Genomic DNA, 23,136 nt, shown 5'->3' on the forward strand with positions numbered 1-23,136 from the left:
GGGGAAAATACTTGTAAGGGAGGGGAAAAGTATTTCTTCTCTTTCTCCTTCATTTGTTGATATTATTAAATCAGTTGGGTTGGGTCACCTAGGGCCCTTCATCATGGCATCATGATATTCATGAGCATAGAAGTTGGAACCCTGGGTCTGCTGAAATTCTCTAAAATAGCTCTACAGCATTTTTGATTGAATGAGCTGATGAATTTTTGGTTTGTATTAAGTTTGGCCCAATAAAAGATGGCAGGTTCCTTAGTGGGGTCATCCTCATGAAATGGCAATAATGAGAGCTCCCACCGTAAAATAATCATTCTTGTCTCCACCATTTTCTTAAGAGAAAGTTAAAAAGACAATTGGCATTGCTGTCAAGAGGGCCCGCATATTTCCTTGTTTCAATATGCCAAACTCTTGGAGAATTTAATTTGACTTTTGACACTAGAGAAGCTAGTGGCCTATCCATAGAAATGAGCTGTAGAGAGTATGTAAAAGGATTGCAGAAAGACAGAGAAAGCTGACTCGATGAGGCCCTGGGTATGCATGATCAAGGCTACTTCTAACACTGCCTGGGACTCCATCTCAACCCATTACGAAAGTCTAAAACGCAAGTGTCTCGCAGAAAGCAAATCAGTATAACTAGAAACATTCTCCTTTCATTTCATTTCCCTGCCTTGCACCAAATATTCTCTATTAAAGCAATTTGTCACACCGCTACTTTCTTCCTTCAGCTCAAGGGTTGGCAAACTATCCTCAAGGGAGCCACACAGAAAATATTTTGACTGTGTAGGATGTATAGTCTCTGAGGCAACTGTTCAATTTGGTGTGGCAGATGCAAACACAGACAACACAGAAGGAAATGGGCATGCTTATGCTTAGTACAACTTATTTAAGGACCTTGAGGTTTATGTTTCAAGTTATTACATGTGTTCTAAAATATGCTTCTTTTGATCGGTTTCCAATCATTTCAAAATCCAAAACTCATTCTTTGTTCATATGGTTATATAAAAGCAGGAAGTAATCTGGATTTGACTTTCTAGTAGACTTCCTATGATGACAGAGACGATGCACATTGGCACAGTCCAGTACTGTAGGCAGGAGTTATAGGACTGTGGGGCATGGGAACAGAGAGCACATGAAGGCAGAGGTGAATTTTAAACACTGTTTCATTGTTATTGAATCAAGGTTTAATAGCTGTGCATGGTTTATGTTGTATAATTTAGTTGCATAATTTTCTTTTATACTGACTTGAGAGAACTCTGGCCTACAAACAAAAAATCCTTCTTTCTGCAGAGTAAAGAACACAGGTAGTACTCCCACTGCAAAGAGCACATGTGTATGTACCCTTGCATGCACACTGTGGGTGAGATCACATGCATGGATTGTATACTGTATATGTTCAAGTACACATCCAAGGCAAAGTGCTCATGCTTGAGTACACACATTGTAGATGTTTATATTTCATCTATGAGGCCCAGTGAAAAATATAATTATGAGAGGAAAAAAGTCCCTTGATAAGTGCTTTCTCGTCCTCTTTATTATCTATGTAAACACGATATAGGATGACGAAAACTATTGTAAGATATGAAGTTCTTTTGGTTAATCTCTGCAATGTCATAATTTGTAACCAAAGGAAAATATACAGCCCTAGGTCATTTCAGATGAAATCTCCATCCAGAGGCAGTACTTCGTGCTGAACTCACAGGTAAAGCCCAAAGAAGCTGTCTAGGCACACCACAATCACAACATCAGGACCAATTTAATTTCTTTTGGAACAAGCATTTCCAGCAAAATGAATCATGACTCAAAAGCATATCCAGCATGCTATGTCCAACAGTGTTTGTGTGTCTTCCTCTCCAGAGTCTAAACTTAGTTGTCTTTGGCAGTTCTGTAGTCTGATGATAGAGGCCAACACCCTCTCAACTGTACACCCTGAAAGCCAGACAATTCTTTCACTCCTTCCTTTCTTGACACCTTGCAGATAACTCGGCATGTGGTCCTGCCTCATGTGCCCCTTTCTGTTGTCACAATCTAGATTCATATGGCTAATGGTTCTTGTTGCAGCAAGAGAAGGGGATTAATAAATATATTGAAAGATTAAGAAGTGTAAATGGTTTGATGAATACAGGATTTTGAGAAAGCTTGAATAGCTTTATGGTAGCACCTACGAGTAGGAGGGCATAATGCCAACGGCACATGCAAGCTCATGCAGTTGCCAGGAGGCTTCTCCTACTCATACTGTCAGCTGATGCACAGGCTTTGTTGTCACCTTATCTCACACTATCCATTTGCCCTTAGATACGCTCATCTTTCTGTGCTGCATTCATTAATGTTCTCTTTATTCTCCTTGGGAAAAACACTGTCATGAAATCAGTATTTGTAACTATAATTTAGAGCCCCAATGCTTATTTTCTTATTTTAGTAAAGATCAGTTCTTCTAATCTATCTATCTATCTATCTATCTATCTATCTATCTATCTATCTATCTATCTATCTACATACCTACTTATTTATTTATAGTGCTGTCACTTGAACTCAGTATCTTGTGCAAATTAGGCAAGCCATCTCTAGTCTTGAAACCCAGTTCTGATGGCTGTATGAAAACCCAGTGTCAACCAGACACTCATCTCATTGTGTGCTATTCTTTTTGTGTCCTCAAGACCACATGTGGTTTCTATCACACACTCTTCCACATCCACTTTGCATAACCTCACTTACCCTAGATTTGTGAGCAAGCAATAAAATGTATATTAAAAAAAGCAGAGACCGGGTCCATTCAGATCGTGGCATCCAAAGAAAACACAGGACAAAGAAATTATAGGCAGCATTTAAATCTGTGCTGTGATGTCTTTGGTTTGATTTTGAAAGAGTTATTTTGGAACTGGGTACTATCCTGAGATCTTTGCTTGTGAAGAGTCAAGAAAAGAAACAGGATATTACAAATTGATTGGTGGGTGTTTATTACCACAGCATTCTGTAGGTCTCAGAATTTTATTTCCTTCACATCTACTCGACATTTAGGAATCAAGATGTTCCACTGAAAAGGCGGATGACAGTAGGCATGGTGAGCTAATGTAGTGCAAGCACCATCTGCAGATACAGCATTTTTTGCCACCCTCTTTGCATTTTTCTTTATGTTGAAATGACTCATTATAACTGTACATAGACAGTGCAAAGTAAATTCCCTCAGCCTGAACTGCTATCTCGTTAACGTCCCTCTGAGCTCTTCAGAAGGTGTAGAGGACGTCAACTTCTTTGGTGGGCATCTCCAGCCTGCCACCTTCTTCATGAGCTGTATGGAGACTGTACCTGCTCTCTGCTCCAAGATGGCCTGAGATTTTCTCGTTTTATAGTTGGAACTCAATTCTGCCAAATTTAGAGATTTTTTTTTCAAACAATGGAAGGGGCTTGGTATTTTCCTGCTTTATTTCATTTGGGATGTACAACAGTATGAAAACACCACATCTGTGTCTGTTCCATCTAATCTCCACAAAGGATCACATCCCTTTATTTTTCTTTCCATGCACCTGGCCTATAGTAGGCTGCCAAGCAATTGTATGGGATGCGTTGATAATGTTTTAGCCTAAATACTTGATCAGTAGAGAGTTAGCAATGTCAGTGACGTGCTCTTTAAGTGCTTAAGTGTGCATTCCTGGTCCTCAGTGGCTTTGTAAGGTTGACAATGATACCCATCACTTACTTGCTAATCCAAACTTGACAAATGGATTCAGGATTTTATTGTCTTCCTAGTTGGAATTATATCTACCCAGCAACCAGATTACCCGTACCATGTAATACAATCAGCACATTTTCATTTTTTTAAAAAAATCCAGGTGCTGAATACTTCCATTAAGTATTAAACCATGTGCTGTTTGACCTGTAAATAGGTCACACATTGTGTTGAATTATCCTGACCTGTCATTTGCTGTCTGCCTACATACATCAATGTCAGATGAATACAACCATACCTCTAGAAAGAGACCCTGTGTCAAAGTGTTGATACATCAAGCACTGACCTCAGGATAGTATCTGTTCCCAGAGTAACATTTTAAAAATCAAATCAAAGATATCGCAGCACATATTTAAAAGCTAGTTATAATTTCTGTGTCTAATATTTTCTTTGTTATTTGTGACTCTTCATATTAGAAACATTATTTGAGTTTTGTATGTTTTTCTATGATCTCTGAATTTATAGGAATTATCCCCATATGAATACTAAATATAGTAGCATAATGCATAGTATATATCATAATATGATACTAATTATGTTTTATGTGTAACAAGAAAATGTAAATAGATCCATGCCCAACACAACCATGTAGGTGTGGTTTTTCTCATGTTGTGTTGGGCATGAATCCATTCACAGTTTCTTCATATTGATGCCCACAGTCCTGGGACTGTGGATTGGAAGGACCATTTCTTTGCTGATCTCCAGTATTGATTCTGTCACAAAGAGCTTACACTGTGTGCAATTCACTATGTGTAATTTATTTGTGTTAGTGTTTAGCTTGCCAAGATCCCATAGGTAACTTTAATGTTACAACAATTTATGATGCTTTGTAACATTTTGAAAGCTTCAAGTTACCTTAAAGTTCAGGACTGCCTCAGTAACTTTTAGATCTTTGCTTTCCCCCTTACATTTGGGAATCTACTTAGCACATTTATTTCATTTATAGATCAGTTTAGATGAACTTTTTTTTATGCTGTTGACTCTTTGTGTTAATAAAAATGTTACAATTGGCTTTGTTCAATGTTTGTTAGCTGTGCTACTTTTTTTTCAAAAACTTCAGTATTTTCTGCTACAATTATTACTGGACATAGCACATTTGCTAAAGCATTATAAAAATTAAAAGCTATTCTAATTGCTTGCTATTTATTTATGCAAATTTAACTGATTTGTGTATCCTTTCTGACGTTCAGGATAGTTTCTGAGTGCTTATTGCAATAATTTTCTGTAGACATTTTGAACTCACATGCACATCATTTGCCAAGTCAGTCTTTCTTCGCCTACAATCTAAATGCATTCCTCTCGCTTCTGCTTCATTTCTTGCTGCACAGACAGGAGTGTCCGAGAGTAGAGACATTTGGGTCTATTGGGAGGGCTTTCATGAGGATTTGCCTGAATTTGCTTTTTAATACACATACATGAACAAATTAGTAAGATTTCAAATTGTGGATAATTACTCAGGTGCTAGAATGTGGTATCTTCTTCCCCCAGTTTTCTTCATGTGTCAGTCACCAAGTGAAGTGTGTTAAACATTTTTAATGCAGAGATGAACACATTAATGCCAGTGTTGGTTTTTTGAGCGTACACAACACACATACCATTTCAGTTCTTATGTTCCCTTGGACAGCTGGACATTTTGCCATTCTGTAGCACTCTGCATTTATTTTTCCCTAAATCTATTTTACTTGACATGCACATAGATGAAGAGGGTTTCAGTTAATTGTTGACTGATAAATTTTTCTCTCCTTTTGATATACAACCTTCCTAAACCTTCATACTCAAAACACATCCTTTTTGAGCAGCACAATGCTGAATTTAAAGAAAAGTTCAGCTGGCAGTCTTTATTACTTGTAAGTGGAACCTTGTGTGCCTGTAGCCATCACTCATGAGATGGGATTTGACTTCATCATCTCACTTCAAGTGTTTACTCCTCCCCACCTCTGCTTATCCCTTCCTTTCTCCTCTGGCTTCTGTTGTCCTGTGCTTTTTAATCTCATATTTTTCTGCTCTGCAATTTACAACATCATAAATTTTCATTCTTTCAGTGGCACCGAACATTTCAATACTCCGTAGGTTACAGGCCAGTCGATATCTTGACACTCTTTATGACCAACCCAGGGACTTAAGTTTTAATATAAATTTCTCTGGAATAAAGCATTGCTTCACATTTAATTTCTATTGTACAACCAGACGAAACCTCATTATTTTCTTACACAGTCACTGCTTGTTCAGGTTTTGGCTGCTAATTTACTTCCGGGGCATTGCTGTTCAGTTTTCTCTTTGCAGTTAGGTTATTTTACCTCTGAATGTTTCCTTATTTAAGGTCTGTTGGAGGTAAACTCAGACTCTCTATTGTTCCTATGGCCCATAGCCTGTTTTTACTTGATGAGAGAGGGGGACTAGGATTAAAAGTCTTCATTGCTTTCAGTTCTTAAGTGATACTTTGGGTTTCTGAAGTTTCAATAAGTTGGATTTGGATATGGATTTTTTTTTTAGAGAATGTATCTTGTTTACAATTCTGATTCTATGGATTTGTGTCTTCCATAAATTCTAAAGACTAAGTATTCAAAGCGTCTCCTGCTTTCCTGCTTCTCTCACCTCCTCTCAGTCAATCTGTTCTAATTCCTAACATCTCTCCTGTATTTCTGCATGTCTTTGACATTCTTCTATATTATGATAATTTTACAGATCTCTGGAAGTTTACTAATTGTCACTCTGTGACTATAATGATACATCGAATTTTAAATAGAACTGCATTTGCAGGAAATCAATTTGTTTCCAGTCTGCTTCACCCTCATTCGAGTTCGTGACTCATGTTGTCAATCTCCCACACACCTGCTAGCTATCTCTTAAAATTCCTACCTCTCTGCTTGAGGCGCTCAGTCTGCTGTCTGCTGTTTCGGTGGCTCTTGCTCAAGGACTGCCTTTTTATGGAGTGTGGTCACTTGGGTGAGATAATGTATCTTGGAAGTTTACTCACTCCAAGCAATAGTCTAAGGTGTGGCTTGAAGACGGGCTCCTTTATAAACGATGGATTAATTGCACCAGCAGTTCTAAATAAGATACATGCAGACCAAGTACTGGATTGCAAAGTAGGATGAGTTCAGGCTCCCAGGTTCTGCGAGGAGCAGCTAGAATTCAGGACCTCTCAGGGAAAACCATCTTTCTCTTTGTAGTACATCATGCCTTGAAAACAATATTTTCCTCAAATTCCTTATAATACAGTTTTGGTTTGTTTTTTAATTGATGCATGGTTAGAGGCTATTGGCTCCTCAGGGTCCCAGTTTTAGGTGATGTGTCTTTTAATAGACATAACATGCTGACTACATTTTCTATTCTTTCACCTCAGCAAATACCTTCAAGAGGGAAGCCAGCTAACCCTTCTCCCACTTTGTAGGTGCTGCTTCCACTCAACAGACACCTCCTCCGGACATCCCTTGCTTCTTACCCTCTGTTGATGTGTTCAGACACATTTTAAGATGCACTCTGAGTTTTATCTGTCTTTCTATATGTTTTCATAACCAAAGCCATTTCCTGAAATGGTTGTTTAAGCACCACACAAAGTTAACTTTAGCTAGCATTCAGGTAGTTATGATTTTTATATGAAAAAAGTACAGAAATTAGTTCAAAACCTATGCTTAGATCACATCGGCAACAGATGTGGAATTTTATGCTGTGGGAAATGTGACATTAGGAATACTGTAGTGTCACTGTGATTCTACTAAGAACCAATCAAGCTTGAAGGGCTCATTAGCAGAAACATGATGCCATCAAGGAATCATAATGGTGGCTTTTAGGCTGAATTGGAGTTCTGTAAAGCTAGAAATAGAAAGAGGCCACTTAAGAAGAAATGGATGCAGATGAACACCCAGCGAAGAGTTTAGGATTTATAGCAGTCTCCCATTTTAAAACAACTTTTACTAGTAATAGAATCCTTATATTAAATTAAGAATATTTTAAGCCATTCAGAAAATGAGTAAACGTGTTATTATTGGAAAAACAAGTCAACAATGAATACAGACAGACAGCTGTACAGCACCCACGCCTCCCTACCCCAACCTCAGCTCCCTTCCCATGCTAACCACGCCTTCGATTGGTGAGTAAATACCTCTGACTTCCCGATTTATTCATTCTTATCTGTGTCAATACAACCATGCACAGACATCCTTTGTCTTGCTTTCTGGTAACATTTATAGGTTGTTTGGCATTTCTCATGTCTGGACGTGTTTTTAATCAACTCTCCAGTAAATCATTTCAGAAATTTGGAGATGGGTTTTGCTTGTCATAACTCCATATTAACTATAGCGAAGCTGACCCCATCCTAGCTTTCAACACATCACCCATGGATGGCCATCTTTCTGGAAATGTTTGGACTATCCCTTGCTTGTGATATTGTAGATTTTCTTGTTTGGGGCTTTAATATGGATCTTTTGTTCTTGTGGTTGTTGCTGCTGTTATTTTATACTCACTTTGGATCTTGATAATTACTCTGTACCTGGAGCTGCAGAAGCAATTCCTCTCATATCTCAGGGATATTTGCAACCTTTGGCATCCATCTTTGGGCACCCTTCCCCCTAGTCTCCTGGACATGTAGCTACATACTGTCATGTATCCATTTGTTTTTAATCATAATTATTTAGTAATTTCCTAGACATAGTTGTCTCCTCTTTTTTATCCTTTGACTATTTGCATTTCACTATTATTTTTGGAGAATCACTAAATATTACTTCTCAAAATCTATCCTATAGAAACACACAAGATTCTCTAAGAATATTTATAAGGGCTATATAATATGATTCTATATTTTATGATTTGTTTTATCATATAAATATATATATACACATATATAACATTTTCTATTAAACAGATCTACAGATATTGTTGCTGCTGTAGACAGAATTTTTATTTAAATTATATCTAGCAAGTAAGTGAATTATTTTGTATTATATATTTTCAGTGTTTTGTAATGAACAGATAAAATTTAAGTTGTCAAATATTTCTAGATATTATTTCCCTCATGTCACACACTGAAACTCACAAGACGGGAACATATTTGGGGAAGAGAATGGTTGGGAGTGGGGATATGGTTTAGACACGAAGGCTGGAAGTGAGACAACATGCTCACCTCACCACCCAACGAGTGGATCACTCTGGCCTCTTTCCATTTCTGCTAAATCAAAGGACAAGCTCTGCTTAGGTCAAACTCCGAGTCTTTTATTGTAGTTTTCTATTTTAGGATTGCAGGCCTAGTAATACCTCCTTCATCTCTCCTTTAGATGGCTATAAACAAAAATTACCCCAGGCCACCAGCAAACCTTTTATGTCAATAAGAACACAGCAATAGTTTCGAAACCAGACATGACCAAAAGTCTCGTGGGGAAATTCTCTCTTAAGGAAAAGAGGGAGAAGCTGAAGAAAGGCCACCTCTTCACCCGGGGAGAAAGGAAAGTTCAGCCCTCAGAGACACACAATCAAGTATTGAATGAATAAGCTGCCCTTCCTCTCTGTGACTCTAAACTTGCAGAATCTAAAAATGAATAAAGGAAGGCACAGCGAACAGCCACCGCAACAAACAACGCTGGATGCGGAAATCATTCTCTCATCAGGCAACTGTGCAACAGGGAAGTGAAGGAAGATCTAACGTAAAAAGAGACAGAATTTGTAAAAGCTGGGCTTTGTACTCAGATAACTAGATTGGGGGCAGCTAGGCAGAAAGGCCTAGTGAGATGTGCCCAGTTGGTAATCTGCTTGCTAGTGTCATCTAGTTGAATTGACAAATGTAAAAGGTACTGCATGTGGTATAGCATTCAAGGAGCACAAGCTCTGACTACAATGGAATTTTGTTAATTATGTGTACTAAGTACTAAAAGAGATGATTTTATCAGAGTTTTAGCAAAGCAATGAGCTGTTATGCCGTTATGTCTAGACACGCGCGCACGCGCGCACACACACACACACACACACACAAATCAATCTTCTGTATTAAATGGATATGCATTTATGGATTCAACCAACCATGGAATCATGGATCAGAAATGTTTGAAAGGGGGCTGGAGAGGCGGTTCTGCAGTTAAGAGCACTGGCTGCTCTTTCAGAGGTCTTGAGTTCAATTCCCAGCAACCACATGGTGGCTCAACCATCGCTAGTGGGATCTGATGCCTTCTTCTGGCAGAAAGGCATAAAAATAGAGTACTTGAACATAAAATAAATAAATCTTTTTTAAAGAAATATTTGAAAGAAAAATTGGACTTATGCAGACAATGTCTAACTGTATTCAGACAATGTCTAACTGTTTGCTCTAGTTATTAGTCTGTGAACAATGACAAGAACACCATCATAGCATGCACATTGCATTGGGAATTTAAAAGGAGTCAGAAGGGACTCAAACTACATGGAAGTATGGAAGACTATGTGCAATTCTGACATCACATCCCTGTATATAAGATACATGAGAATCCAGATTTCGGTACCTGTGGGTGGGTGGTCCTACCACCAGTTTCTCATGACTATTAATACTGAGGTATCAATACATATTCAAGTGTAACACTTTAGATGCATAAATAGATGGATTGTTGGATGGATGGAGAGCTACTTTTAAATTAACTGCCATTTATTACAAGTAATGAGAAAAACCAGTTTCATCTACTTGTTCATAAGTAAGAATTTTAATTAGAAGATTAGATATCTAGGTGTTGGAAGTTTTAGTACGCAGCCTCTAGGATTTCAACTCTCTAAACTCTAATGCATATGCAGAATGCCCTCAAGGCCAAAATCCAGACAAGGACCAAAGTACAACACAGTTGAGGACACCATATGTTGTTTTTCATCCTGGACTCTTGTGAAGTCTTACACAGCAGCTTTTGATCATGTTTCAGTGTCCACAGTAAGATTTAAATGCTACTTACAGATTCTAATATGACAAAGCTGTGGGGTAAGCTGTGAGTATCTAGGCACAGAGTTTAAAGGGAAAAAACATGCCTATAACTTCTAGTTGAGCTTAAGAGTAAGCCAAGCCAGGGAAGAGGGAGCATGCATGGGCCATGTACAATGCTCTGCTGTGACTGGACCCTGCTAGCGGCCATGCACCGTGTATATTTATCTCTTTCTAGAAGATATCTGCAGGAATATGACCACAAAACAGCCGTCGAGTTAGTCCATTTTTTCTAACAGAAATTTTTTATTTATTAATTTTTAGGATCCATCATCTACCTCCTAACATTTCCTTTCTGACGGATGAGGGGGCTGGTGTTTGTGTGTGCAGCGTTTTATTTTAGAGCAAATACCATTAGGACTGTCTGAGATTTTAAGTATGAAACAATTTTTAACGATGCACGGGGTAGGGTGTATGTCAGCAATATATAGCATTTGCCTAGCATGCTCCTAGGTTCAGTACCGAGAATCACAAAACTAGAAAAAAAATTCTGACTTCAACTTAGCAAACGCAAGCCTTTTAGCAATGAAAGAGACTGGTTTTCTACAAAGATGATATTTTAAGCCTTTTCTTAAAATGCTGCCAAATCTTTCTATGAAAGTACAAACAAATTAAAAGAGAGAACAAGAAAAGGCTGGTGCCACCTAAGCCATATGCCTCTTGTTCCTGAGGGACCCAGCGTTCATGAAGCTGGTTGCTAGTCACCTCATTATAAACGTCTATCTGTTACAGAGGTGTTGGGGCACAAGAGGACATGGTGTCCGGGAGCTCTGAAATTAGGTTAGAAATCTCCCAGGTGACCAATTCCCTTTCAATCGACTCAAGTAGCTGGCTGCACCTGGCCTAGCCCCTGAGCTGCCTGCCTGGGAAATGGCTGTGATATCAGGCTCAGCAGAGATGTCCCTACAGCATACTCCCTGAAGATGCGAGGGCCACGCACCTAGTGAAGGGACAGAGGTGTCCACCTCCTTTCTAGCTGCCAGAGGAAACGGACAATTTCCTGAGCTGCTGTGAAATTCTGCTCCCCACAGAACTGGTTTCCCCCGTTTCTTGTGTGAATCGGTGTCTTAAGCTAAAAGCTGTCCCCTCTCTTTCATTTTCTACCCCACGTGGAGGGCAAGCCTATTAGAGAACTCAGGGTACCTTCAAGGAAGAGCAGCGCTATATACACTTTGACCTGCAAAACTTCTTCCTCTGTCCTCTCAGGGCCCAGAACCTCACTACTGGCCTAGGCCTCCCCATGGCCTGACGTCAAAAAAGTGGCAGAATGCACTGTGTGAGTGAGTTCGTGGTCTGGCAGAACTGACGTGGGTCACCAAGCTGTCACCATGTCCCTTTTTGCTTTTTGCTAGGTTTCAGGTAGCATGCTCAAAATGTCATTTTCTGTTACTGTGGCACACAAAACTTCCCTGCCCTCCTGAGAAACAGGATAAGGAGAGCCACGAGCCAGTTCAGGTTTTTCTAGATTGTGGGCCAGAGAGGCATACACAAAACCATACCTCCTTCTCTGTTTTCTCCCTCCCCTTCTTCTTCCAAGTCTGCAGCTGGAAGGCCCAGGCTTTCCTCATCATCTCCCTTGTCCTTAGCTCCACTGTCTTTGGAATGGTCGTAAGATTAGTCTCTCAGGCCTGGCTTCTGGGCTGGAAGGCTCAAAAGGAATTCAGAGAAAACTCTTGCAGTCCCGTTTTTCAGAATGTAGATCCTATGACTGAGATCTTCTCCTTCAGAGCCTCATCCTTCCCTAGAAATCCTCTTCAGGGGTAAAGCTACAGCTTAAGGTGGGAAGAAAACCTGAGCTTATTGTGCAAAATGCTTTCCCTCTGCCTGGAGGTGGAGGGGATTCTATTGACTGAAACCAGAACTGGCAGCCTATTGGGTAGTGGGTGCCTGGGTAGGGCAGCCAGGCAGGTCCCGTAGTCTTTTGTTGTAGGAGATCATGATGTAAATATTATCACTAGAAGGCACTAAGGAGCATAAGGAAACAACCTAGTGTTCAAGTGGTATCTTCAGGGGTGCCTACCCTATTTCACTAGAGTTCTGCTCTATATTCACTAAAATATTGCTCATGGTGGTGGCAGGGGAGAAAATCATGCTATAGTCAGGAAAATAGGTGAAAAATGTTCTTTGGTCTTTTCTATGGCTATCATATCCTTTAGTTCCTCATGTCAAAGTACACTCAACTATAAACTGCAAGTACTTCCTAACTTCTTGGAACTCGGTGTCCCTCTATTTCCTTTGCTTTCCCGTTGTTTGTCTAAAACTTGGCTTCCTTCAGGTTAAACGTTCAGAGCATGTTAGACGAGCTGTCTTTCATTTCTTGCTTCCTCCTGATCCTACCAGTGTTATGTAGACCCCATCTCTACTTTCTACTGATTGCTCAAAAATCATCAGTTACTGACAATCTCACAGTTACTGACACCAAGGGTCAGTCTTCGGTGACTATAATTTGAGTGAGTCACTCACTTTTCCGGAGCAGGAAACTTGATCCCAGTGAGAGATGAGATAGTTGGTAGTGACAGATTGATGGATTCGTGGGTTATCCCTGGGGTGGTTTTCTTACACAAGCCACCTCTCTGGCAATTTGACTCCATCTTGCTATGTGAAGACGCTGCCTCAAGAGAGGCTCAGTGGGTGCTCAGCAGAAGCTAGTGGTGAATTCTGGGACTTCTTAGCCTTCAGAAGTGTCAGCCAAATAGACTATTTTCTGCATAAATGACCCACTCTTGGAGAGCATGTAGTAGCCACAGAAAGCACACAATGACTTCAGGCATGGTGAGCAGTTCCCGTCATGCTGATGCATTGATTTTTTACTATTGTTTCTCAATCTACTCTAGATTCTAAATCTACTCCTACCTTCTAAATCCTCCCTTTCTGTCTTTTCCTTCCTATTTTCCTTTTTACCAGATGAAAAATTTTATGCACCTGACATATAAATTAAGGTAGACTTAGGGTTCACCATCTCCCCTATCTCCATCAATGTTTTATGCATGCAAATCTCACATGGAGATGGGGTGAAATTTTTACATCATTTAATGAGTTCTGCTTGAACCCCTCCTCCTGTAACCATACAATGTGCTGTCAAGACCCCAAAAGACATCAACAGGTCTCCACTTGGGACACAGAGTAGATCCAAAGAGCAGGGCCAAGATGAGGAAGCCGGTGCCGCCAATCATTCTTATGGAACTTTGAACAAGTCACTTCAAATTCCTGTTCCTTACACCGTAGAGCCCAAAAGGGTGAATTCACCTTTGCGTCTGTAAGAGGCTGAAGATGAACTCTTTCAAATGGAAACTCATTTTTTAAAGTCTGAACAACTCCTGACTTGCTTGAAGATGATGTAGCAGGGTGATATTAGAGAGATATGCTTCCCACGAGAAAGTCGTATTTTCTCCCTGAACTGCTTCTTCCTCCAGCACCCATTCCGCTTTACTTATTGCTACTTAAGATTTTTAGAAAGATTAAACACACACACACACACACACACACACACACACACACACACTGTGAAATGAACCAGGAACGTGTTGGTTTAGCATCAGACACAATTGAGTTGAGCCTCAGTGGTGGGAGGATTGTTAATGTGGCAGCTGGCTCAATTTTCAGGTAGAGCCATTGCTCACTGGTTACAGAACTGCTATCAAGGATGAACTTATGTTTTAGGGGGCTCTTTTGTTTTCACCCAAATAGTGCCTTCCGGTTATCTAGGAGATGGCTATTCAAAATGATACTACGACCCCTCTCCCTGCTGTGGAATGAGAAGAGTATGAAAGGTAATATAATTCAATAGGAAATCTTGTTTTGTTGATAATAACTGGGTGCTATGGTTTGAATGTGATTTGTACCCTGTGAAACTCATGGTGAGATTTAATCTCCATTATGAGATAGTAAGTAGAACAAGGTGAGACATTTAATAGGCGATTAGGGCTTTGCCCTAATGAATAGCTTAATGCACTCATGTGATTAATGGATTAATGAGTTACCCCAAGGGGGCGGGGGCAGGATTGCTCTAAAAACTTGTTCTTGTCTCTGACCAGGTGAAGCATTTTGCTGCCTTGGAACTCTGCCAACAAGAAAGTCATCATCAAATGTGGCCTCTGGACCTCAGATCAGAACCATAAGTGCCAGTAAACCTTTTAACAACTCATGTAGCCCATGTATTGTATTATGAGCAACAGACATAGATTACAAGGAATAATCATTTTCCTACAGTGGCATGCTCCAACAGGAACTCTATTTAATTACAAGAAAAACCCTGAGCCAGAAAGCCATAGTCTGAGCCAGTGCTGAGCTGGCATGTGTTTAACAAGGGGCTCTTTCAGAAAGAAGTGCCCTATTCAAAGAATTTGGTATTTTTCATGGTATAAGTTCTTATACTATGTCCAATTTTTAACAATCAAATACATGACTTTGAATGATGGGTTGAGAGAAAGTACAGTTATAACCAGCATACAAATCCTACAAACACAAAAACTTAAGAAGATGATGTTGAGAGCTATTAAATAATAAAGTGATAACTTTGGGATATTAGTTAGTTTTTCTTTTATTTATAACGTTATGAAATTAAAAATTTAACAATAGCCATATTTAACAACCAATACAAAAATCCTTGAAAAAAACTGAGAATTGATTTCCATATGCCAGTGGTTTGTCCTCAAAGAATAAAAGGAAAATAACGTTAACTTAAACAATATGTAATGCACCTGATGTGTGTGAACGTATTGGTTTAAGTGTTTTTAACACCTGTTGATGTTCTAGAATGTTATTTATGGATACACAGCTCTCAAACAGTGACTGAAGTCATCAGAAGCTAGAGGTGTGACAGTTTTCTATAAACTTTGTGACTTGGATGTGAACAATACATTCCTGTTCTATGAAAAGCAAATCACTGGGAAGACATTTGCTTACTGTCTTGTTATCTACATTGTGTGGTCTTGAATTTGCATACTGAAGCCCCAGTTCCCAGTGGGACTGTATCTGGGATGAAGAGAAACCAGACAACAGGGGCCATGCCCCATGTTTGTGCCAAAGCAAGGCTACGTGAAGACACAGTGGACAGGCTCTCTCTGTAAGCCTGGAAAAGAAGTAGTACCAGAAACCTTCCTACAGGTTGACTGTGGACTTAAAGACCCTTTGATATGGAGAAAATAGATTTCTTTTCTTGGAGTTCTGGTCTGTCTTTTGTTATGGATGCCTGAGCATATGCATAAAGCAAATGATAAGACAGGACTTAGCTGTATTACATGAACATGATGCTCATATCTAAGGCTTTTTATAAAGCTGTGGGTATCACTTTCTGTCTGCCCCTCTGCCTCAAGCTTCAACTCAGTCCTCTGGGTCTCAGTTCATACCTTGCCACCTTGGTGACACCACCTGCAGTTTTGGTTTTCCCAAGTAGCTGCTTGCTCTTTCCTGCTACAAACAGCTTTTGCTCCTTTTGGCTTCTCTTGAACTTAAGTTGATTCTCCTGCCTCAGTCTTCCAAGCACTGGGATTATACATAGAGCCACCATGACGTCTAGTTTACAAACAGCTTTTTATAATGATAATCTTAGTGGCTTTTACCAATGCAAATCCCTTCTAGGCAATTGGCCCACACACTGGAAATCAGGCATGTAACCATTAAATTAAAAACTTAATTGAATAAAAATTTTTCACATAGTGAGGAGTCTCCTGTGGGCAGTGGCTACTACATTGACCCCTCAGGCATTAATAGCTTCTGTCCCTGCAGAAAGTCCTATTGGATTCTATACAGTGGTAGAAAATCAACCAATGGACACAAGGTAGCCAAGCATCTTTCTATTTTCCCAGTTCAAAACTTAATGCCGGCTATGTAATAGGCATTTATTAACTGAATTAACAAAGAAAAACAGTGGACATTGTTCACTCTACTGTATCACTGTAAAAGAACCACAGTTCCCACAAGCTATATGACCAAGCATAGACACCCGAACTTTTATTATCAATGAGCACAAAACTAACAGAAAGCTATTTTCATTTTCTCCAGGATGAGAACACCAATATGCATCATTACGGTATAATTATAGACTCCATCTCTCAGTGGTTAGTCTGGAAGAACACTATCGATTCTAATTTATTTTTTCTAGGCCATCGAGGCTTCATTGCTCTATCAGTGACCCTATGGACTCATTAAATCTTTCAGCATGATATTTATGCAACTGTTTAATGAGTCCTCCAACACCTTCGGCTCTCTGAATCTCATGCCTATTATTTTAGTGGTAAATGTCTGTCTTTAATTAATCATCTCTGTCACAGACTCAAAGGAGACCATACAAAGGTCACAGAACTTTCTGCTGGTGAAAGGATTTTTTCTTTACACATTTAAAGGCCTTCAAAGACGCACACTGCCGACCTTAGAGGTCCCTTTAAGGGTTTAGACATCCTTACTCTCAAGAGAAATTCCTTTATTTCTTGTCTAAATCTTCCTAAATGTAACCTGAAGCAGTTATATTGCCTCTGTTGCCAAAGAAAAGGAGCAGGGTGAGGGGTCACACTCTCCAGAGAAGCCCCTTCCTGCTCTATGAGTGATACTTAAATATAGTCTAGAAGGAGATGGTTCTCTTTCAAGATAGTCTTTAGATTATTTTTTGAGTATCCTCCAGTGTAAACTAGGGCATAATAAGTAGAACATCAAAGATATATGAATGCCAACTGCTTAACAAATAAAACTATGCCCATAGCACAACCTACACACTAGCCCCTCATATACACTAGCCCCTAGTACACATTAGCCCCTGGTCCACAGTAGCCCCATATAGACACTAGCTCCTAGTACATACTAGCCCCTTTCTGGGATATTTCAGAAGAAAGCTTAATTAACAAGAATGCTTATGGAGCGCTGGGGATGAGGAAGACTTCACCAAGGAGAGATTAGGGACAGAAGAAGGGTAAGATGCCAAGGGAACCAAATTCATTTAGCCTCTTGTTTGAAGTCAGCACTTATATGCATATGCTAAATGATGAGAAGAGGTTGGGGGGATCACTAACCTCTCAAACCTCTGTTTCTTTAAGGGTACAATACTGAGAACAAGAAGCCAGTACAAGTGGCGTGGTCAGAAGATGTAGACAACAGAGAACGTGGGATAAAACCTACTTTAAAATTACTTTAATTAGGATAACTTTTAATACTTTTCTATTGCCATTAGTTGGCTCTTAATATGCCAAAGCATGGGGGAGCTATGTGTTCTATTCTTTTGTGTTCCCTGTTGGAAAAGTCTAGAACACAGCAGGTACTTAATAAATATTTGTCATTATGTTGTATTTTTTCCAGGGTAATGCCATTAGTATTTTTAGAAGTGGGTCATTCTATGAATCCTTAATGTTTTCAAAGACTCACTTTATTTTAATAATGTTTATGTAAGTGTCTGCGTATATGTGAGCGCAGGTGCCCTTGGGGTCCAGAAGAAAATGTCAAACCCCTTGGAGCTGGAGTTCAAGGCAAATGTGAGCTGCTTGGCATCTTGGGCGCTCGGAATGGAACATGGGTGTTCTGCAAGAGTTTAATAACCTTCTAAAACTGCTGAGCCACCTCTCCTAGTCCCGCCAGGTTTCTTATCTAGTGATTCACATCGATACAAAAGGAGCAGACACTTCCTTGAAAATTTGCTAGACAGTGATTTGTCACTACTAAAAAAGGATTAGAAGTCTGGTCTACCCGTTCAGTGCCATCTATTATCTCAGCTAATATCAAGGAGTGTACTTTTTCATCAGTGAAGGAAGTATGCACTCACTGTTTTAAAAACATGGACCACAGCTATCACATACCCGTACACTAGGAACCCACCTTTTTCATATCATAAGCATGAGAGTTGTATGTCCCACTAGCTCTAATCAATTTGCTCATTTTCAATTGCTGTATATAAGTAGAAATGTTTAGTAAAAAATAAGAAACATTTTGGGAAAATTAAAATTGGAACAAAAATGACTATATACTCTTACATAAGAATAATTTGTATTTTTTAACTATAAAATACTATAATTATCTTTTTTCTGGTTTAGCAGTGAGACCTATTTTCCATGAAAAGCGTGAGGTTGGTTTATTTTTACATCACCCCTGCCTCTGAGCAGCTAAGGGGAGCAAAGTAACAATGTGATTAAAGATATCTTTTTGGAAGTCCAGGTACTGTGGGAATACTCTTTTCAAAGATACATCATTTTGGCTTTTTTGTTTGTTTACTTTGGTTGATTGTTTTGTTGTTCTGTGCCAAGCACAAAGCTCAGTTGTTATTCTGAAGGGAATGAAGTTGTTAATGGGGCAGCAATAAGCCCAACAGAACGCTAGGACAAAATGTAACATGTACAGTCTCTGCATTTGCTTTGAAAATAATCCTCTATTCTTTGGGTCATTGTCATTTGTATCTTTTGAGAGAATCCAGAGTTCTATTCATTGCATAGAATGCCTAACTACGGCTCTCAGACAAAGCCAGTGATATGCTCAGCTGGTAAAGGCACTGGATGCCAAGGCTTGATCCAAGTTTGAACCCTGGGACCCATAGGGTGGAAGCAAAGAACCAACTCCTGCAAGCTGTCCTCTGACCTCCACCCCTGTGCTGTGGTACCTTCCCTCCACAAAAAGAAATAAATCACCAGGCAGCAACAAACTAACCAAAAAGATGACTTAACATTCAGATCCAAATGAGGAGGGTGCTTCCAAACCACCCCTGTGGCTCAAGGTACAAGATGGAAATCAGTATAAGCCAACCCTCCCCCTTCTCTCCAGGAATGAGCTTTATCACAGGTCACAGAGTTGTCACTGATGAGAGGAGGTCAGAAATCATGATGAGGCTGTAACTTTGCTCTCAAATACTCTATCTCTCCTCCTCCTCCTCCTCCTCCTCCTCCTCCTCCTCCTCCTCCTCCTCCTCCTCCTCCTCCTCCTCCTCCTCCTCCTCTTCTTTCTCTTCCTCCTCCCTCTACCTTTTCCACCTTTCACTCACCAAGAGAAAAATAATGATATCAATGGGCCAAGCATATGGTTAGATAAAAAAACATAATCCAAGTATGGAGGCAGCTTACAGGCTTTTCCATATGCTTAAGACAGGATGTAGGAATGTTCTAGGACCCTGACAGTCACACCATGGTCACAGGGAATGTGAATGTCTAGTCATTGAATGGGAGAGTTGGCTATAAGAACAGATTCTTCTACCCAACTAGACCTCTTGGATCAGGATGTGTACTTAATAAGATGCCTGAGTAATTCACAGACCCCTGAAGATTTTAGTTGGCACCGAGCAATTGGTGAAGAGGGCCTGCAGGGACTTACCTCCCTTCCTCAGGAAGGAGTTGCTGGCAGCCATTTTTGGACATGCTTCTATACTATGTTACATCACAGGCCAACCAATATTTCAAGAAAAATATTTTCAGTTTCACTGTAAAACTCTATTTTTGTTACATCAGAAAAGCAACTTGCTATTAAAAAACATGGTTCTATTTTAAAATACACTTTATTTTTTAATCTTTTAATTCCTTACCACAGTATCTTCATGGAATATAGTATATTTCAGGACAGGCATATGGCATGTGTGGATCGGGATAAGGTGATTGGTGCACCCATCACCTCAAACATAAAGCATGGTGTGTGTGTGTGTGTGTGTGTGTGTGTGTGTGTGTGTGTGCATGTGTGTGTAAATGGGAAGGGAGAGTAAGAGTGTGTGTGCACGTGTGTATCAAACACATTCAAAATCCTCCCTACTAATTATTTTCCAGTGAACAATAAGATGTCAACCATAATTAGCCAGGCTATTGTGCAGTTAGAAATTTGACTTTTTTTCTCTCTAATCACAAGGATGTCTCACGTCTCCTTCCAAACACACATGCTCTGGGATGGCACAGACCAGTTTTCGGATTAGTATAAAGAATGCAATGAATTGTCACAACACAGCTGCAAGTGCAAGTCCCCCGGTCAAAGTTCAGATCTGCAGTCTGCTCCAGTCTCCAGCTGATAACCCAGTATTCCTACTGCAGGGGTGTGATCTAGTGTTCTTGCTTCCACAGGGCCAGGGTCATGACCTGTCCTCTTAACTCCAAATGTCGTGTGATAATAAAATCAACTTTGCTGAATTTTTAGAAGGAAAACTATGGTACTGAGTAGAATGGACTAAGATGATTCCCTGAAAGACTCCCCTTTGGTTTGGGGCTGTGAGGAAAAGGGGACAGTGAGAGTCACCCGAAAATACACTTCCAAAGTGGGAAGAACAGATGAAGAACAAGAAAAGAAAAAGTAAGATTAAAAAGGGAAGCCAATTTTGTAAACCAGAAGCAGAAGGAAGAAAGAGGAAGAAGAATGAAGAAAAGGGAGTTTATGTGCACTGGAAAGAACGCAAAGATGCAGAAATCAACACCAGAGGAGTACAGGAAAGGCCAAGGGAGCCATCCCAGATGTGCCGGAAATTCCACAGAAACTAGATGAGACTGTGGAGGAGGGAAGGCGAGGACCAGCTAGGCAAGCCCACACTGCCTGCACAGGGGATGGCCACACACCACCCTTCTCTCAAAGGGGCCCTCCCATCCAGTCCTACCTGGCTAGAAGGACGGCGCTCACCACTTGAGAGCTTGAGGGTTGGGGGGAGTAAAGTTGGGGGGAACTGAGGGATCCTCATGGCAAGTTTCCGACAACACTGAGGAGGAGCCTTCCCCCTGTGTGGAGAAAAAGGGAGGCTGTCATTTCTATGGCAAGGAAATGGCTTTCCGAGTCACCTGGTGTTTCAAATGTAGGTCTGGGTGGTCCCTTGATGTGCCATCTGGAGTAGCGATGTAACACCCCCCACCGCCCCTCAGCACCTGCAGGGCAGCACAGGACCCAGCTGGCTACCAATGCACTGGCACTACTACTTGACTTCCTGACTCTTCCCCATCCTCTCCAGGGATGAGATGCTGGATGTGACAGCAACATTGTGTGTCCCACTCCGCCAAGAGACCCGAGAAAAGATGATGTTGATTGACAGCTGTTCAGTGGGATGAGGCAGCCCAGAGTTTTAATGCTCTACTTGCATCCCCAAAGAGAGACTGTTTTAAAACCAAGTTAATTTAATTATCCTCCCACATACATAAAAAAAATTCAAAACTCTTTCCTGGAACTCCCTCCAGCAGCATTTATGTGTGACGACCATGGTGGCCCCTGAGTCAAGCAGCATGCAAATTTATGTGTTGTTCTATATCAAACAAGTAAAAATATTTACTGAGCAGCAAGAATGGGACAAGTATTATTTCTGGGTTTCTGGAGTGCAGTGCATGGGCATCATCAAATAGAAGTGGAGAAAACAAACAGAAGGATCGCTTGTCCCCTGGCGGCTCACACCCTACTGGGGAAAGACAACCAGACTTAGAAAAGAAATCTCTGACTGAATAGGTAGTAGACTAGGAGAAAATAAGATCAGAAATGGAAGTTGGTGGTAGTGTGCAAATTTAAGATTTTTTTTCTTAACCTTCTTATGTATGGGTGTTTTACCTTTATGTATGACTGAGCACCACGTATGTGCCAAATGACCACAGAGGCCAGTAGAATGTGCTGGGTTTGTAACTAGAGTTACAAACAGCTCTGAACTACCAAGTGAGTGCTGGGATTTGAACCTGGGTCCTCTGGAAGAGCAGCAAATATTCTTAACAACCTATCCAATCCTGCCAGGTCCCAAATTTAAACAGAGTGATCGTGTAACATCTCCTTAAGATCTCTGATTTGACTTGACATACAGGCGAGAGTTGTTCAATAAACACTTGGAGTATGAGGTCCAGTCTATACAGGGCCCAAGGTGGGACTGGCTGGCTTGTTGGGGCTCAGCAAAAAAGCCAGTATGGCCGAACAGTGGTAGATCCAAGGAAATGAAGAATGGATACAGAATGAAAGGGTTGGATCTTGCGAGCATTTATTGTGAGAGAGACAGAGGCCATCACAAGGCCTTGAACAGAGAAGTGGCTTGATTTAAAGGCTGACTCTGGCTGCCAGGCTAGGAACAGGCTGTGACTGGACACCCAGCAGTATAATGTGTATAATGGGAAACCATTATAAGCCCAGGTGAGATGGTCGTCGTGACTTTGGCTAAGGCGGGTGCAGTGAACAAGTACTTGACGTCTTAATACGTTACGTTATATTTCAAATTCTAGGGTTTTCTGATTCCGTCAAAAAAAAAAAAAAAGAGAGAGAGAGAAATAAGCAAAAATGCCGTTTGAACCTTTCAGATGGAAACTTCAAAACTTCCTTGTCAGAATCAAAGATTCAACTGATGATTGAATAAATTCAGAAGGCTTGTGCCAACTGATCTTTGCTGCTTATGTAAAATGTATGAATGGGACTCCCACGGCTGACTGGCTACACTGACACCCCAGGGGCATAACCCAAGAAACAGAGGAGGAACTCTCGTGGTTAGCCGCTCTGCTCCTGTGTCGGGCAGAAGTCTGTACAATATTTTTTTTTTAGCACAGGGCCCTGCACCAGCCCTTTGATGACAGCCTTTCTTTTGATCAAAACTCACAGT

General features: G+C 40.4%; 1 protein-coding gene across 3 annotated transcripts in view; it reads right to left on the minus strand.

The window, feature by feature from the left end:
* Positions 1–23,136, minus strand: part of Plcb1 (phospholipase C beta 1) — a 675,841-nt gene that overhangs the window by 51,248 nt on the left and 601,457 nt on the right. The window contains exon 32 of one of the 3 annotated variants that reach the window (XM_038329998.2): positions 21,184–21,301. The exons of the other annotated variants lie outside the window; for them this stretch is intronic. Within the exon in view, the coding sequence (XP_038185926.1) occupies positions 21,203–21,301 (99 nt within the window). The 3' untranslated portion in view covers positions 21,184–21,202. The remainder of the gene's footprint in view (positions 1–21,183; positions 21,302–23,136) is intronic. 3 annotated transcript variants of the gene reach the window in all.

Source organism: Arvicola amphibius, chromosome 5, assembly GCF_903992535.2.
Source record: "Arvicola amphibius chromosome 5, mArvAmp1.2, whole genome shotgun sequence".
In the NCBI taxonomy this organism is placed as follows: Eukaryota; Metazoa; Chordata; class Mammalia; order Rodentia; family Cricetidae; genus Arvicola; species Arvicola amphibius.